At 47.2% G+C, this 18,636-nt stretch overlaps 5 protein-coding genes across 5 annotated transcripts; 4 read left to right on the forward strand and 1 right to left on the reverse strand.

Annotated features, from left to right (window-relative positions):
- Window positions 1-272: 272 nt before the first annotated feature.
- Window positions 273-774, forward strand: N7506_005651 (uncharacterized protein; the record flags this gene model as incomplete). Its single annotated transcript, XM_056954944.1, has 2 exons — window positions 273-587; window positions 640-774. The coding sequence occupies 2 exons, from the start codon at window positions 273-275 to the stop codon at window positions 772-774; spliced, it is 450 nt and encodes a 149-aa protein (XP_056811921.1).
- Window positions 775-2,932: 2,158 nt separating this feature from the next.
- Window positions 2,933-3,181, forward strand: N7506_005652 (uncharacterized protein; the record flags this gene model as incomplete). Its single annotated transcript, XM_056954945.1, has 1 exon — window positions 2,933-3,181. The coding sequence occupies one exon, from the start codon at window positions 2,933-2,935 to the stop codon at window positions 3,179-3,181; it is 249 nt and encodes an 82-aa protein (XP_056811922.1).
- Window positions 3,182-3,202: 21 nt separating this feature from the next.
- N7506_005653 (ankyrin repeat domain-containing protein) lies at window positions 3,203-3,847 on the forward strand (the record flags this gene model as incomplete). The annotated part of the gene is made up of 1 exon (XM_056954946.1): window positions 3,203-3,847. One exon carries the CDS (start codon window positions 3,203-3,205, stop codon window positions 3,845-3,847), a length of 645 nt encoding a protein of 214 aa, XP_056811923.1.
- Window positions 3,848-4,767: 920 nt separating this feature from the next.
- N7506_005654 (uncharacterized protein) lies at window positions 4,768-7,347 on the reverse strand (the record flags this gene model as incomplete). The annotated part of the gene is made up of 1 exon (XM_056954947.1): window positions 4,768-7,347. One exon carries the CDS (start codon window positions 7,345-7,347, stop codon window positions 4,768-4,770), a length of 2,580 nt encoding a protein of 859 aa, XP_056811924.1.
- Window positions 7,348-11,471: 4,124 nt separating this feature from the next.
- N7506_005655 (uncharacterized protein) lies at window positions 11,472-11,972 on the forward strand (the record flags this gene model as incomplete). Its single annotated transcript, XM_056954948.1, has 1 exon — window positions 11,472-11,972. The coding sequence occupies one exon, from the start codon at window positions 11,472-11,474 to the stop codon at window positions 11,970-11,972; it is 501 nt and encodes a 166-aa protein (XP_056811925.1).
- Between the last annotated feature and the right edge of the window lie 6,664 nt (window positions 11,973-18,636).

Below are 18,636 nucleotides of genomic sequence, written 5' to 3' on the forward strand. Positions count from 1 at the left end.
TTTGATCACGCCAACGAGTACCGAAGAGCGAGATGCCAGGATGTCCAATTCCGATATCCATGTCTTTGCCTGAATCAAGTACCCCGGCCATGAAGCTAATGCATGCCCACACGCCAAACTGCCCCCGAGGACCAATTCGTTCCCACCTGTTACAGCCATTCAGGTGATGCGGTTCATGTTGGGACGGGATCTCGGAGGGTTCAAAAAGTACTATAAAACGCTCGCCTGAACCACATCTCCGTAGTGGCCCTCTCATCACATTCAATACCACAATGGCTGGATCGTCTGGAAGGACAAGAAGAGACCGACAGTCACCGGAGAATAATGATGTGACACAGCCACAATTCCAAGAACCAGGACCATCACCACGATACTCCACGCGGGGCTCTACCCAGCATGTCCCACTGCACGGTCAAGACGTTCCCATGCCTGACACCGTCTTCGGCGGCTTCTTGCCTATCGATTCTATGTTCCATGATAATCCTCCTCCGACATACGGCACCACAAGCGTCCCGGCCGGACTTACCCCCCAGATGGCTGATATTCTGTATCGGGGATTCCTCGAAAACCTCGCCAATTGGGCATACGTGAGTATCGTTAGTTCTCGACGAGGCATTTCAGTCAATAACATTCAGTCAGGATCATATGAAACAAAGAATAGCTACGGACGCAGCGGCGATACCTATACTGAAAGACATAATGGCAGCACACATGCAGGCTGACATGGACGATGTTCTTCACAATGGTAATGAGCATGGCGACTCACAGCCATGAAGATTAAAGGGGCATCATTTGAAGAGGGGGTGGGGGGCATGAGAATCGAGAAATCACCCGGGACTGATTTCACACCTTTGTCACATTAGCTGGAAAATCGCGTGGGTAGAACCTTTATTCACAGCCAGCGACATCCTTGGTGTCTACCTCGCCTGTCTCCACTTGAAAAATGAGCAACGTGTAATTCGATCAAAAGGAGGCTGCCGCTCCCGTTTTATATTAGCAATAGGGATCATCGGCTGGATATCATGGAAACCTGGGTGGTGCGAAAGGACCAACGGCAGAAGCGAAGGAATGCGCGAAGTGTCCGCGCTTGCAAGGCCGAGCGGTCAAGGCTTGATGACCAATAACCGGCCTGATGCTGGCATTGATGCATTATTCACGAGGTCTGACATCCACACCTTACTATTGAAGATGGCAGTATAGGTGCACGGGTCCATCCAGCCGCTTACAGTAGAATTCGAAAACAGTTTACCCCTTAGGCAAACACCTTTTGCCTGTCGGGTCGTGGCCGAAACAGGATTAGTGTTTTTCCGGGTGGACGGTAAATTATTATCCACCCATAGGCTAGGATTGTTTACGACTTGATCAGATTGGGCTAAGTTATGTTTTAATTACGGCCTGGGAAACAAAGAGTGTTTGCCTAAGGGGTAAACTGTTTTCGAATTCTACTGCAGAAGCAAGAGATGCCACAGCCGGGCAGGGGATGGGAGAGGATCTGGGAAGCCCAGTGCGAAAAGAGGGAAGGAATTTCATTTTCTCAACTAGGGGCAGTCACATAGTCAATAACAAGACAGGAGCTGATGGCATGATAATTGCATCAATTATGAGACCGAAGCAGCAAGCTCGGGTGCCCTTGTACTGCGGTCTTCAATAGATAGCAAGGGCGATACACCAGTTTAGACATCTCAGGGTTTGAGGATCGTTTCTGCGTCTTTCGTGGGTGAATCGCGCTGGCTTCCTCTACTGGGTGAAAGCATGTTCTCAATCGGTCGTTGTGGTGAGAGTTTGAGGTCAAAGTACTCCTTTTCTAAAACGACTTTCACCGGATCAATCCATAGCCGGCTATTTACTCTACCACTTAACACTTCCATAGAAGCGACGACAAAATTGATCATATAAGACGGATGCCACTAACCATTATTTGAAGGCTGTAACAATTTGGGACGGCGGGTGGTTGGTCTCACCCTACGACGGCGAATCCTACGTAAGAGGGACTTGCGCCGGAATAGTCGGAGTTTACTTCTACTCATGACAGCACAGAAATTGAATTCACAGGATACAGCGCAAATAGGTAGGCTTTGCAAGAGAACTTCGTATTTATATGCTTGTGCCAACACGACCTTCAAGGTTGAGACTATAAATTGACATTGGCGGTCCAAAATAAAATATCAGGGAAGGCTTAAAATAGAAGCCGAAAAGAGGCCGTAAAAGAAGCACCCAAAAGCATGACCAACAGTTCAGTCTAACGGCTTTCCCAAACACAGACCAATTTGGAATCCGTAGCAAAGTCTTGATGAGAAACGTGCGTCTAATCCATTTGAGTGCTACAGATCCGATCGAATTGCCAAGCCATACCTTTATGACATGATCCTTCTGTAATATTCGTAGAAAATTTTCATCGAGAGTGGATCGAGGATATTCATCACTGACTCGCAAATTCCTTTTCGAGCCCTTGTTCAACACTTGTATTATTGTAACAGTGCTGGAATTGATTGGAACTATTCTTGAAATGGATCCAAGGTGCTGCGCGAGTCAACCAATCACTGACGTATTTCACATACTTCTTTATCCCTGGGTTCGTCCCATCTCCTCAGTACTCAGCTCCCTAGCTCAACTAAAATAGCCATCGGGTCATTGCGACGGGTCATCTGGATGAATGGCTTACGCATAAATGAACACAGGAACTGAATTATCTTCGTGCTCAATAAAGTGTCACCGAACTCTGACCTTCGGGATTCCTCGAACTCGGTCCTTGGCACACCCTGTGACTTCCATAGTCCCTCTGGTTCCATCGAAGTGCGGCTGCAATTATCGAGTGATATGTCGTCTTTTTTAATCTGCGATGAGCGCCATTTGATTTAAAAAACAGAGTGGGAGAATCTCCATCAGGTCGTAGATAAAGTAGGGTAAACACCATATATTGCGTTATATGATGATGATTAGATACGTGGAACAGGGTCGGCCGGCTTGCCTAAAGGGTATGGCAATTCGTTCGGCTCCTGGAAGTGATCCCCACCACAAAGCGTTGCTGGATGTTCCGGAGAATAGACAAAACGATACCCCGCTGATTCTGGCAGCTCAATACCAGAAAGAGGCCATATTCCAACTGCTGCTGGATACAGGAGCAGATGTCATTGCTCGCAATGCGCTCGCTGAAAATGTTCTGTTCTGGGCCACCAAGTGACGAGATATCAAGTCAGCGCGGATGCTATTGACACGAGGGGCAGATCCAAATCAAGTCGCTCGCCACGGGTTCACCCCTCTGATTCAGGCTATCATCAATGGATACCTCGATCTGGCTGCAGTATTGCTGGGGGAAGGTTGCAACGTGGAGCAACCCGATATCCAGGGCGACCGACCCCTTGTCTGGGCTGTCGTATTGAATGATCTCGCAATGGTCAATTTTCTTTTCTCTTACCATGCAAAGATCAATCCATCAGCAAGGAAAGAGGCGGAGCGCTCACCGCTCGTCTGGGCTGTCATGAGAAGGGCTGTGGAGATGGTGCAGCTCCTGCTATGCCATGGCGCCAGTATTGGTCAAACAACACAGTGCAGTCAAGCGCCTCTGATGTGGGCCGTCATCCACCGCAACACATCAGTGGCTGAACTTCTTCTCCAATACGGCGCACTCCCGAACGAGCCTGGTTTCAGCGGCGAGACAGCCCTGGTGTGGGCCCTGTTGAACAACAGGGAAATGGTGCAGCTGCTACTGAAGTACAAAGCTTGTCCGGAAGTTATGAAGCGAGACGAATGGTTCGCGTTACCGCTTCCCGCCATGCCTGACAGAATATCTCTAACTGGTCGGTCGATCAAAGTGTCTGGAAATCTGCAGGATGGCATCCTGTTCTAGTTGACAAACTGCGAAATGCAGCCTGATGGTATTGGATTCTACGTTGTATCATTGGGGGCAATCTACAAAAGAGGTGTCTAGATCTCACGACCTTGGTTTTCCTCTGGTCGCCTATCAATCTCATCAAGACCTATATGATGGATAGCTTTGTGGAGTCCCTAAGGAAAAAATGACCCCACCTCAACAGGACAGGTGGAGGGGTTGAGACAGGCTGGGATCCGTTCTTGCTGAGAATGTCCAGACTTCCTTCCATATGGGGTTGACCAGGGGCTTAGGTTCGAATATAGTTTTATAGCCAATTGATGCCCTGTCTCAGATAACTTCCAAGATTGAAAACAGTTAAAGGTTTTACTGGAAACAATTTACAATATCAGGATTAAACAAATTTTCAGTCATGCATGGGCACCATGCTATCAGGTACAGCGCAACAGCATGTATCGTTCATAAGCCTTCATTTCTCTATTATTTGCGCATTTAATCTCATCATCAAAAGCACTCAAAAGTTTAGACCAAATCATCTATGAACAGTAAGTTTACAAATTCAAGAGACAGAATTTGGGCTAATTTGTAGTGGTGGGCGCCATTACGGACAGAACACATGTAGGAGATGAGACTCGAGACCGAAATCCCCAGAATGAACGGTGACTAGTAAGCCAGTTGACTATGAGTGCCAGCCAATTCAAATGACAGCACTTGGTAAATAGCAACACAAAATGAATTCTAGTCTCAATGCCCAAATTCCGTTATCTGCCCACTGAAGATCATTCCATATTGTATGACCCGAAGTCGTATTTAATACTTAAACGATATGTACCTAAATCAAGCCAGACAGACTCTCTGGCTCTCAAAACTTCTTCAGGGGCCACTCATGGATCACTGGACTACAAACAGACCAGATGTAAAATCCGCTTTCTAAAGGCTCAATCATGCTGGTATGATGGTAGCACAACATCTCCCACCATAATTGACCTTCTGCCGGGCCTCCCTGGCTCAGATTCCGTGGCTCCCATTGTGGAAATAGCCGCATATCTACCCAACACGTCTTTTCCATCGATCTGTTGCTTTTTGGGAAGAGCAGCAAGTATTTCCATGCGTCGCATTCCCGTAGCCTGATCGACACATATCATCTGGCAGCGCTGGCACGGGTCAAAAGTATCGAAGCGAAGCTCGTTGTGTCCGATATAAATGGACGACGACTTCTCAACAAAAGGCAGTTCCGCGCGCCCTAGCTGAGAGGTCCGCTCCGCGATCACAATGTTGCCCTGCAATACATCTGCAGTGAAATTTCCGCCGATTCTAGATGTAAATTTGGTGTTGACCTTGATATTCTGGTTCAAAAAATTGAGTGAAGACCTGGAAATAATCAAAATGGCCGTTTCTCTGGACACGGCCAGATATTTTTGGCCAAGCTCTCCGGGGAATTGATCAGTGGAGGAGAGGAGTCCGAGCCTGGTGAATCTCCGTAAGCGATCTTTCCAAGTGTCGCCAAGGTGTGGTCGTTGCATAGCTTGGCCTGCGTCCTGTGAGGAAAACCGTGCGAGTGTACAAGATACCCCCAAGTAATTGGAAAAGAACGCCGAAACCACGGGGGAGGCGTAGGCGCGAAGACACGACTGATCTCCGTGGGCACTGACCGGCCGTTTTTGGCAACTCGAACGAACTGGAGTAGTCATCGTACCCATGCATGTGCGGCTCCATGTAAGAGGTATTTCAAGGCTTAGTTCGTCATTTGCAGCCTTGGCGGCACAGGTGATGCGAAGTATGTTGCGGTCAACATCAACAGAGGGACATATGAGAGCCATCCGAGGGTGCTCCCACTGATTCATAGGCACACCAGACCCAGCATGGATGAGATGCCATTCCTGATCCCATGCGATTCCTTCTTTTTTGATTTCCCAACTTTGACCTTCAGGGACTCTAAATGCGCCACAACCTTTGATGGGGAATATGATGACACTTTCAACATAAAAGTGAGGAGCGAACAGGGTGTCTTTACCCAGGGGAGGAGTCAGTGAGACCAATGGAGGCACCTTTTCAACATAGAACTTCTCGATGAAATCAATCAGCGAGTCAATATCCTTCAGGTTGGTCATTGCCCCCAGGCTGACACGGACAATGCCAGTCGGCCGGCCATCTAACAAGTCGTGATCATCGCCGCATCGCAAACCAGCGGCATAATGACGGCGCAGCTCTTGGCTGGTCCATCCAAGAGAGAAGGCCGTTCCTCCAGGATTGCACACTGATCCAGAACGTAGTTGGATATTCTGCATTGTGGCTAGACTTTCTACCTCGGTCTTTGGAATCCATTCCCCTCGACTATTTCTCAGGTTGAAAGCGATGATCGGGCCCTGCAAAGCTGGGTTTGCATAGCCTGATTGGTAGATCTGACAGACCTTGGAGCCATTGAAATGTGCCATTGCAGAGAGTCGATCATAGACTCGCTTAGCGAGGAACCCAGTGTGGGCAGAAATATTTGCCATGGACCCGTACAGACGTTTATGAGTGTCAATGGCGGCACCCAGCGCGATAATGCTGTGAAAAGGAAGAGTTCCGTCCTCAAGCTGCGCATGAATCGAGCTTTCTTTTTTTGCATGCCACTGAGTTCCGGTTGCTATCACCATATCTACTGTGCCCCCGCCAAAGAACTTTCGTCGTTCGAGAATGTGGGCCGCGCTTTTTCGGACAATCAACGCTCCGAGATCAGGGAACCCAAAGATCTTGTAGAAGCTCAATGCCGTAAAGTCAGGAGCATCGGTTGCTTTACCTAGGTCGAGAGGAGCGGTCGACACAAACGAGGAAGCATCAAGAAGAGTGAATACGTTCCCTGTTTCATTCGCAGCGGAGCGAATCTGCTCACACCAACGGATTGGGAGACGTCGACCGTTCATGTTAGACTGGGCTGGGAATGCGAACAGTCTGGGTGCTTTTAGCTGAGCTGTGCCTAACTCGGCGATCCAAGCATCCACATCGACATCTTGAAAGCATTGATAACCCATCTCGGCAACTTCCCTGACACCAACGACACTGGTATGAGAGTCAACATGATACCCATACCAGAAACCCCGAGAATCACAATCCCGAAACGAGTCGGCTACCAATTTGATAGCAGCTGTCGCGTTTGCCACAAAAACCACGTCAAACTCCTCGGGGCTAGCATTAAAGAAGTGGAGGACCCGTGCTCGCACCTCTTCTGTCCGCCGTGTGGACAATTGCGAAGAAAGAGACATTGAATGGGGATTTCCAAACAGACTGGAATTCATCTCACGCGAGAACGCCGTGATCAATGACTTGGCATAAATTGTTGTACCGGCATGATCAAGATAAATTGTCTCTGTGCCCCGTAAAGGATGATAATCAGTATAGGTGGATCGGAATGGTATCAAGGAAGGGGGCATACTATTCAGATTAGGGTACTCTTGCTCTCGGATGACTTCCGTAGAGGCAGAATAGCCCTCGCCATATTTTCCATAATTGAATCCCTCGCGGTCACTTTCCGCCATAGTTGACAGCTCGGATGGAATCAAATGTTTCAGCGGTACATGAGATTAAAGACTCAAATGGCAATTATAAGTGACTTTTATATCTTTGCCATAAGGCCTAGATTCAGGCATTCATAAAATATGAGAATAGCCTGTCGTGGTCATAAAAATCAGGTCAACATTACCCAATGTTTGGGCTAAATGTGGAGACCAATAACTGTGCAATAACAACAGGATTGTTTAATCTACCACCTACGCGCATTCTGCGGTGAAAGATACATTCCAGTCGCATCGATTGTCGGATTCCCTGTTCATTTCCTTCATAATATTCTCCTTGAAATGAAATCACTAAGGATTTATACTACTCTTGCGAATCTCTCTGGAAACGAAATGGCTGTCGGATAATGAGGGATACTTTAATACATACTTGAGCATTTGCATTAAAGAAGTGGCACTATCCTATCTTCATAATCGGAATGTTCATTTTTCAAATAGCAATCATTTTCTCATAAAATGGAGAGTACAACGTTCAGCCATCAAATTCTGAAAATGAAAGTCTCCACTGCCGAATCGATCATTCTCATGTGGTTTAAATCATTGAATCTATTGAAAACTCTGTCGAATTATGTCCTCATTACAGCAAGACAGGTGAGAAAAGCCTCTAACCGCAAACTCTTCAATTCCTGGAGCCTGTATTTACTATCACTCAAGTGTATATATGCGGTGGAATGAGCGTTTATTTTCCCTTTCTTTCTCTGAATTATTGTTCATTACCAAGCCACGATTTAGATCGAGAATGGCAAAGACGGACTTTGTCTCTACACTTCTGTGGGCCGTTTGACTGAATGGCGTCAGTAGAAAATAAACGTCGCATCTGCCTTAAACGTGCTCATTACACAGCGATTGAGCATATACAGGCCATGCTCTCTTGTGTGTCTCTGATCGATTTTTTATCGGGGCGCCCGGTGATGTAGGCCGCCAACCTAGATTATCGATATTTGGCCGGGTTAGGCCTTGATGGCACGATGCCATCCAACCAATTTACTATCTCAATCGGTGAGCCCATTTGCGTCACGTACCCTAGTTCCCCGTATGGAAGAATGAAAACTTTCTCGAGCTGAATGGAAATCACCCCGCCCATTGAACGCTTGGCGAAAGATTTCAGGTTGTGGTGCCAGACTGCGCAGTCACTTAACCTGATTGACCGCAAGCCTGCTAAAGGCAAGAACTGGCTCCCAAAAAGCAAATTGTCCCCTCAGTGTGAGATCCTTCACCTTCAATACTGCCGTCAAAAAATCCGCTGTCATGCCAAGCTCGTTGATGGTGTGATGAGATTGAAAAATATTCACGCTCAGGCTCTGCAACGCTTCCGTCTTGCAAGTTCCGCCGTGCATAGTGGCAAAACGTAGCTGTAGATGCCATTGAAGTGATCGTCATCAAGGGGGGTGCTTGGATGCACGAACGTCTTTGTTGGCAGGGACCCCAGCGCAGCTTGAGAGAACGGAGTTTACGACACCGGCATAAAATCGTGGCGAGATACACTACCTCATGCGCAAACGATTGAGGGCGCATGGTATTGGAGCATGTACCTTTGGAGTTGACATCAGTCCATGGATTCCCAATGTCTATTCTCGGTCCTTAGCCTAAGCTAATGTAGGCTTTTCATCTTTGATGGATCGTACCCAATTCGTTGCACCAGGGTGCGACATATTTTATTGATTGGGTATCAAGAAACATGGCTGTGGGAGATTCCCTACAGGAATGGGCGAAACTTCTCTTGAACTGGACGATCTGAAAAAGAAGCGGATTTGCAATTTGCCTAAAGCTTTTGTTTAGTAAAGACACGTTCCACAGGGAGCGATAATCTATCTGTTCAATGATGCAGAGGACTGACTCCATCGGTAAGGGCGGAATGATTGTTTCTTGCCGGACAGGAATTGATCCAATGGCCCAAGAGGTCGCAACAACTTCATTTTCAGATCTTGGGCTGTGGGGACCAGCGGGTGACCATAGGTCCGACGACACGTGATCTCCTTGAATCCAGTTGCTCGGTTGTCTGGCTCGAACTTGTTTATAAGTTCTGTATGATGACTTAGTCCAACCCAATGAATGAAGAGCCACGTTGATAGCGTCTTGTGCATTGCGCTATATTGTACATGCTGTTGATATATGTAACCTACCTCGAGATGCCCATCGAGGGCCCTGCAATGAACGGATGTCTGAATTCTCGCTCCATATAGGTTGGTCGGCAGTGAAAGAACAGAGGCCGCGAACGCCTTGGGAAAAAGGAGTCTCGGTCTGCTACTTCTATATATCAAACTCATGAGCAAGAATCCAACGTCACCGCAGATATAAACCTCTTAATCACAATGGAGGCACAGGATTTATCTCGTAGAACCATTCAAAAGTCATGCCCAGTCTAGAAATAATACCGTGAAAAGCTATTTGAGAGTTTCATGCTCAGATGGCTCTATAAGTCATGCTCTGTATCCATATTGGTAATGTTCCCCTACAACTGAAACAAATCAAATCAACGGATTTTAGTAAGATAGTCTCGCGAAGCGGCGTCACAATCTACGCTCGTTACTCCACGATGCCATGTCACACTAAACCATTGAGGAAAAAATAGAAATAATGATCCTCGGCTTGTTTTTTAAATGCCAGGCTTGGAATACCTGCACATTTAAGATATAACTACATCTCACGTCCATATGCATGAGCATTACGACAATAGATCTGCGGGGAATTTGCATCCAATCCAGACAGCTCGAAGTTATAAGCGATAATCAAGTATCGCATACGTAAGGCAACCGGACCCAGCTTTATCTGAACACACGGAAGATATATTTTCTGTATGTGTGAGACACACTTCGATATTGGATGGGCTGTTGTTCAGGTTTTCGTGCATGCCCAACGGAAACTCTTGGATAGGGTAGGCCCCTATGGTAGTATGTAGAGGGTGACGATGACACTTCACGCGTACTGTAGAACTGTCGAAGGTGATCTTCCAATGATGCTTTTCCCGGGGATTGGGTCAAAGGCTTAGATGATTCTGAGGTGGATGGAGTCTCTTTCTGTGAAGGCAACTCGCGACATGGATTCTCAGTTCGGCCTCTGTCGACAAAGAGGCTGAGATTTACCCTCATAATTGCTGGTCTTTCCAGAAGCCCCTCTTGTTTTGGCATAGAAGTATTCCACAGCCTGCTCCATTCTGGGAGGCTTCCTAGCTCTTTATCTACATCAGGACTGCAGGTACGCTGTATCTCTAGAAATAATTAGATAACCTCACTGTCACAATTGCCGAACAATATTTGTAGGGATTACGTTGATAGGGCTCTATCTGATGGTTGGCAAGAGATTCCCGTGACAAGGCTATATCATGATCCGGAATTGAACGAGCAGTTAACATGTTACAGTACCAAATGCCGGCTTGATTTTAGAGGAGCAATCGCAGCCAACAACTAACGCGTCTGCTCATGATACTTCTGAGGCTTTGATTGTATGTACAATTATTTGCAACCATTGGAGACCATGGCTATGGATGTTATTCGTAGCGTCTGTTAACTTTACGTGAGAGGCCAGTTGTCCATCCCGGCTAGATCGCTCTCTTTCTCTCACGCACACCCACATACACACATACACACACACACACACACACACACACACACACACACTCTGTCTCTCTCTCTGGTCAAAATAGGACATCCATGCCGCACGCACGAATACCACAACTGGGGGTTACCAAGTTGTACGGCCCTTCTGCGCGCCAACTTCCAAAGTTGGGAGGGACTCCGCAAGGCCAGAATAGACATAATCATTCACTAGTCGTGAGAAGGTGGCGAGATTGTAAAGGGGGTCTTCCATCGGAGTCTAATTTTAGGATGTGCCTTCCCCCAGGGCTCGAAATACTCTCCGGCTCCAGCGCAACAGAGAAAATTGCACAGACAGATATATATTTACAGTTCGCTCACTCCACCAAAAGTGTTTGTATTTGTTCTCGTGATCAGGTAGCACCGTAGATACTCCATGAAGCCTCCAAAGACAATGAACCCTGATGTATCGCTTTGGCAACTAAAATTGCTTCTTCGGCGGCTGTCTAGGGGGCAACCTCGACCATACAGTGATAGTACCCAGTGTGTAAGTTGATGATCCACGTTGTTGCCATCTTTCTCAACATTCTTACCCGCCTCAAGCAAACCATCCTAGCCTCGATGCAGGAGCGATCACAAGTCATGAGAGGCAGACGACGCAGTCGAACCAATGGAGGTAATGATGGCTCGACATGTGATACCACCCATCTAGACAAACTATACGTGGAAGTAAAATACCTCGATTTGCTTCTGAAACTGGCAGACCATGTCCACCATAGCGCAGGTGCGACAAGCTCGGACAATGCATGGCTGCCTGCCCGTATGCAAAAGCGCAGCATGAACCGCAAGCAGCTTGTGTCTACATCTACCGACGATGTACAAGGACTATTTCGATTTATGGGCTACTACGTGAATCGAGCGATTCATCGGAAGACAGAGCACATGAAGCTCATGCTACTCACAGATGGGCTTGCAGTTGTCAAGGATTTTAACGCCCAAGACGGAAGACAAACTCTACATGGGAGGTATGCAATCCATCCGGTGGATAATACCTAGGTGAAACCTTGTACGTTAGAACGTGGCAAGAGCAACGTACTGGCAAACTCTATGAGGAATGAAAAAGGATCAGAGTGATAATCTTGCTAGATTGATCTAATTTTGATATTGAGAGTAATCGCTGCAGGGTATGATGAGAGGCCCTGTGAGGGGAAAAGTCCTTTGCAATGGTGGTGTGAGCTAGTACATATAAAGAGGAGACTTTTGATTGATTGTCTGACATGGCTCTCTCTGTGAAACTTCCAATCGGCACGATTGCCCTTCTCTTAGACCGGTCTGAATGAGGAAAATATTCTCCTCAAGCCACTAGATAAAATCCATACAAGGATAGACCAGATAGTCCTGATATCGCTTTCAACGATGAGGTCATGTAATTAGGCTTGCTCCACCGCGTGAGCCGACGTTTATAATGGTATAACAAGATGAGTTGAAACAAGCCAGCTGACCCTTTAGCTCCCGTCATTAATGCATGTGATCTGTGGAAATTGAGAAAGAATATGGCGACCCCTGGCGCAAATCCCTAAAGGTCTAGCTCGTTGGAATGTTGAGCACGGTTACTACAATAGAAGTAATCACGCGATTATTATATATATAAACAAATTGTGAATGTGCTAGTATCGGAAGTTTTGCATGATCAACTACCATATACACTGAACACATTTACGCAATACTCTGCATTGATTCAACCCAACATGCTGTCAGAGACTCCATATATCGGCCAGTGTCCTGGCCAGAATCATCGGCCCTCGGAGTCCTTAGAGGCAGAATGGAGAGGTTTCTTCCCCTGCCGGCCACTGGTGAGCCATCTATCACCGCCTACCCTCAGCATCCGACCTCAATGCAAAGAAGAGCCGGATGAAACGAGACTGGTTCAAGTACAATCCAGCGGCCAACCCCCCACCGGAGATGCAGGGTCTTATGATACCGAGCACGTTCAGAACAGTCGGAGAGTTCCGCAGTCCGTTGCTGGCGTATGTAACCAATTCTTTCTGGGTCATGTCATATCACTCACCCCCACAAGCGCTTTCTTCTGGTAGTCTCTGAAAGATATCCATTACGGGAATGGTGGGGTCCAGACATAATGAACGCTGCTACCAATATCCGTGCTGTCTTCACCCATATCAGGGAACAACTGGGGGTATACTGAATGGAGTGGATAGAGTTTCATATAGTTGGGCTTTCTCAATTGCCGGCCCCGCAGCGTCCATCTTGGGGGCACGTTGAAACGTTTCATCAAAGCATCTGTTTCCAGCAGAGCGGCTGTGATGCTCTCGGGTTGGTACGCGATATAATATCTCGCTCCAGCAGAGACCACAACACTCGTTGGATTCGTATTCTTATCCAGGTTCCTTGGTTCCTCCACATCCACTAAGATGGGTGCAGTAGGGTGTGCAACGAAATTACATTTACTTGGCCTGGGTCACCTTTGTAAACCTTTTGTCGTCCCTGCCCTTCTATGTACCAATGATCTTTCCGTTTGAGATATCGTCCATGAAGTTGTTTGCGGGCCTAGTATGATTATGGGGTATGTATGTGGAGGGAGATTTTTAGAGAACTATGTCAGGCAGCAGGTCACATACACATACTCCCCGAGGTTACTCTATCTCTTCTGCTCCCTTGCTCTCTCTCTCTCTCTCCTCCTCTTCTTCTTCTTCTTCTTCTTCTTCTTCTTCTCTCCTTGCACTCGCTCATACGCATCTCTATAGTATCAACATCATCACATTGATCTCTCTTCCTTTGCCATGATGCAGGCGGGTCAGGAAGGGTAGTGCCTTCATACACGAAGTCTATAAAAAGGGCAGAGAAAAAGGTGAGGGGTAGTTGAACAGAGCAACAAGTAGGGTCAGGTGACCTTTACTTCTATTATCATCATAAACAGCGGAAAGTTATCGACTTCCTCAATTCAGTTTCATCTTCTCAGAGCTGGCGCGGTCACATCTCATTCCCGGCATAGATAATGTATGACTAACTCGTGCTTCTCTAGAGACAGCTAGCTTGTATCGGGGTATACTATCCTACCTAATTCCTAACATGGCACCAAGGGATATGATATCATTTAGAAGCCCTGGAAGCAGAGAGGAAACACAATCAGGAAGAACAGGCTAGTCAAGAAAAAGCAACCTCTGTGTATGTCTGTAGAAAGGAAAGGAAGAAAGAAAGAGAGATGGAAGCAAGCGGGGAAGGATCAGGTGACCCTGGCTTCCAACAATATCACCAAATTTATGGCTCAATATCCAGCAAAGCGAGGGATACAGGTTACTGTGCATGCGCGGAATTGCCTCGACTTCACCAAACACCACTGGATCAACCAGAAACAGGAGACTGTACCCCTTCACGCAAGCGAGAGCGCCATGGCTTTGTGCGTGATCGATGCACCGTCTCTTTCGTCCGACAGTCCAACCAAGCCAGGTGGTCTGCAGACTTTATTTCTTCAGCTGTGCACGCGGTACAGGGTCCGCACCTAGGGCATATGACCTCAATGATCAAAGCTCGGGGCCAGGGCTGGTGACTACAATATTGGGTAAGTCGTTTCTGGAACGAGTAATCATCGCTCTCTATGTATGCAAGAAACGTGAAGGGAGATTGGAATGTCTGAATTATCCCGCAGAGCTCCTGTAGGGCTGGGGTCATGATAAAGAGCAAAGCCTCTGTAGATGTCGACAACATATGCAAAGTACACACTCCAGGAAAGAATGGCGCCCAAAAAGTGTATATCGATGATTTTTAGACCATTTCCACCGTTGGAGTATGGTAATTCAATACCAAGACGATACGCCTCGTTTGCTCAGCAAAAGTTAGGTTGCTGTCCGGAGTAAAGGTTGTGGTAAAGTCAAATTTTGTAAGTTTTACAGAAGTAACCCCCATCACGGCGATATGAACCGCCCTATGTGATGAAACAGCCACGAGGTACTTGCACTGTCGCGCATCCTTGTTCTCGCACCAAATACTGATTGCTATCTGAGAATAGTGAATACGTTGATTAGCATCCGACTACCGAGACCGATGCAGCCCGATTTCGCAGTCCGATCTATGTGAATCGGAATATCTCTACTTCGACACACCGACAAATCCCATGCGACCACCCAGATGCCGCTGCGATCAAAATCTGAACATCCGACTCTCAAATCCTTTTCTTCTCCGTTTGCATCCCTTCTATTCCCTTGTGTACGGACGGTGAAGCTTCAGCAGAACCTGCACTCACCGCAATTCAAAACACAATCACAACAACTCTACAAGATGATTACCGATCAACGAGCATCGTTCTGGAAGGAGGCTTCAATCACCACCACCCCAATGTGGGGCGGCAACCGTATCCAACCTCGATTTATCGAAGACGCTAGTGACCTGATCACGTTCTTTCAAGCGAACGGTCTCCACAGCTGCTTGCCTCGGGGAATCGAAAAAGCTCTACGCTTTGTGAATAGAATTCCAACTCGATACTGAAAGCTCCCTCACAGGCATTTGACACTGGTGATACCATGATCAAGTGTGGACATGAGATCAATGAATTCTGGGCATACTGGTTCTGGAAAATCACCCTCGGCCACCCAACAGTCGGGTTCTCAATCAAGCCTCTGGCCACAGAAGGCTGTTGAAGCAGTTGGTGGTTATAGCCCGTCTTGAGAGGAAACTTTTGCCCCTTTAATACCATGAGCGCAGTTTGCTTGGAATCGCATCTGGCTATAAGTATGGTTTAGCACGGGGTGATCAAAATCACGTACTGCCACGACCCCCCGGTAGAATCAAATACCTGCCACTCAATATAATATTGGATGCCATTTAAGTTCGCTTTGGGTCCAGGGTGTGCCGGATTTAGATCGATGATCGGAAAGGGCCCAGCATCATTGACAAAAGACTGGTCGACAAGGTGTGGGGTATCATCTTTTGTTGTGTGGGCCATGACCAGAGATTCCTTTATGCACCAAATTAGTCGTTTCCATTGGGGGAAGACCGTGCACTTCTGGTGGCCTGATGTAATTTAAGAGGAGCGGTTGCACTTCCTCGTGAGGTTCATGAAGACAAGTTCAGGGTGAGTTTGAGAGCTGATATTCCAGTGTCGAGGAGGCAGGAAGGATTGGAGACGAAGGAGATTCAACCTGGACCTGCGGACGGAAAGGTCCACTGGAGACTGGCTGTTGAAAAGCACTGTAGGAGAGTAGAGGGAAGCTTCATAAATATTTGTTACGCATCCAATGATCGTTATCAGGGGTCAAATAGCCAGGGCAGTTGGTCGAGCTGCTGATCTATATCCCAGGCAGTGAAGGGGCTTTGAGATACAAAGTTAAATGTGGGGACGCTGGGTGCAACGTTCCTCACTCTGTTCCGCGTGTTCGGTGAACATGACTCCAAGTATGGCGGTGAGATGGCTAACAAAGGGCTGCCTGGCCAGATTTCAAATATCAGCCGCCTAGCCAGAGTAAGATTGCTCAGTATAGACTGAGTAGTAGCACCTAACTTTTTTATTGACAAGACTGGAGAGGTAGAAGGCTGCTCAATGGAACGGCTGGGTGCCAAGAGATTTATTTTGGTGTGCCCAGTTGCGCCCTCAACGACCGCAGGGTCATCAGCGGACCCTTTGAGCGTGTTTCTCTTAGGACCAACTCTACGGCTGGTCACATTGATAAAAGGTTTGCTATCGACTTAGCCTCGCTCATAGCGCTCTTCCATCTTGCGGACGCGAAGGGTCTCCATAACAATTTCCATATCAGAAAGTTACTTCAGGCTATTCCTGCTGTCAACTGTGACCTGATCTAGCTTTTCAGCGGTGACCCTGATACTTCTAAGTTTACGGATGATATAGAGTATCATCTAAAAAAGTGATTTTTTATGAACGGAGGTGAATTGCAAAAAACTTCGAACCTGGACGTCGGATCACTCCTCCAGGTTTCCCCAACACGAGATGAAGTGGTATGTGCCGCCTGTTAAGGGATAATCAAAAAGGCTCTCATCATTGTTGGCTATTTCTACACAGCATCCACATTTCGAACCTGTTACAATGATATCGGCCAGATCGATCTATCTCACTCGAATCTTGGTGAACTCCAGCATTGTGTTGTCTTTTGCCACAATGACCTCGAACCACGCAACATTCCGGCCAGAAATCATCCTCTGGGAAATATTAGCTGGCTGGTGTGATTGACTGGGAAATGGCTGGCTTTTTCCCATTCACTTACAAATACGGTGTCAAGGATGCCTCTCTTGGTTGCGAAAACCTGTACTTCAGTTGGTATACCATGTTCAAAGAAAAGGCATCCTCTTCATTACCGCAGACAGAGTGTCACACCAAGTCTATCAAAGCTGTGAGAATTATCGAGAAATCGAAGAAGCAAGCCATGCTACGAAATGTTGGCGTTCGAGTGCAGGAAAAGTGGATACAAAGGGAAAAGGTAGAGGAATCTTCCGACATCCGTGAAGTTTGGATCCGCAGAGCGGGGGAGAAAAGTCAAGTGTTTACTAAAGAGTATATACAAATGAGGTCTTGACGAAACTGGGATATATCTAAGTATGATGCGATAATGAAGCTTACAGTAATTTTAGCCACTGATAGAGAGACGGGTCTCTCTCATAATAGACAATAGATCTAATGATTCTGATACCTCCGGCAAATGCTCCATACCTTTTCCGTCCGGGCTTATGAGCCAGTGGGGTACGCACTAAACGACGATATCGAAGTCATTGGTTGCGAGGATCGCAGGGATTGATATCACATTATCCCTGGCCTGTATCTCTTTTCGACCTCAACGAGGTCCTGAAGGACTTCAAGGGCTCTGGCTCGGGGAGGGCAAAGGTGTCTGAGATTCCGCGAACTGTAGAACAGCAGCAGATTGCCTGAGCTGGGGATCTGATGGGTAGCCTGCCTCCAAACAGGCGAGCCGAAATTCGATGTGCTATATTGGCCATGAAGAGGCCTATACTCCAGCTTACCAAGGGACGTGTGAATCTGCTGGGAGTTCGAGATACGGCGTTTCATTGAGCAGCGCGAAAAGCCATTTCTATCCCTTCTTCCTAAAGTTAGGCTTGTTTGATCTCACCATTTTTATACCATTTTAGCACCCTTGTCGCACCATTTGCTGATTGAATGCATCGATCGACCCGTGCACATAGAGTGGACTGACTTCTTGAACCCCATCACTACGTACACAGGATATAGCAATTATAAGATATCCATGGAGATATTGCAGACAAGGCCATGACACAGGAGGTGGCTGAAGTAGTCGTCATCGCGTCAGATCCATCCATGAATGGATAGTGCTTCTCTTCAGCGGCTGCAACTCAGGACTCTCATGTAATAAAGGGGTACGTGACCGATAGTAATGACCGCTTGAGGGGTGTATGATTATAATTACTAGTGCGGATGGCGCTGAATTTACTCAAAAAGGGCTCATGGGGACCATAATTCAGCCTGGTATGAGTCGCCACCTGCTGTCTCGCTAGATCCTGCTGCATGAGGTAAGCGGGTCACATCTTTGTGTGATAGCAAGAGTCCGTGACCAAGGATGGTTACAATATCCACATGAGATGATGCTGAGGACGATGGAGCCACAGGGAGAAAAAACAAGCTGGAGAATCGGGTATGGAATTTATACCTAAGGGACCACGGCAGATGAGGCAGGGTCAGTAGCGGCCTCGTCTACACACAGCGTGTGCTGACATCATAGTTCCG

The sequence above is a fragment of the Penicillium brevicompactum genome (genome assembly GCF_028827555.1).
Source record: "Penicillium brevicompactum strain IBT 35665 chromosome Unknown utg000004l_segment0_segment0, whole genome shotgun sequence".
Classification (NCBI taxonomy): Eukaryota; Fungi; Ascomycota; class Eurotiomycetes; order Eurotiales; family Aspergillaceae; genus Penicillium; species Penicillium brevicompactum.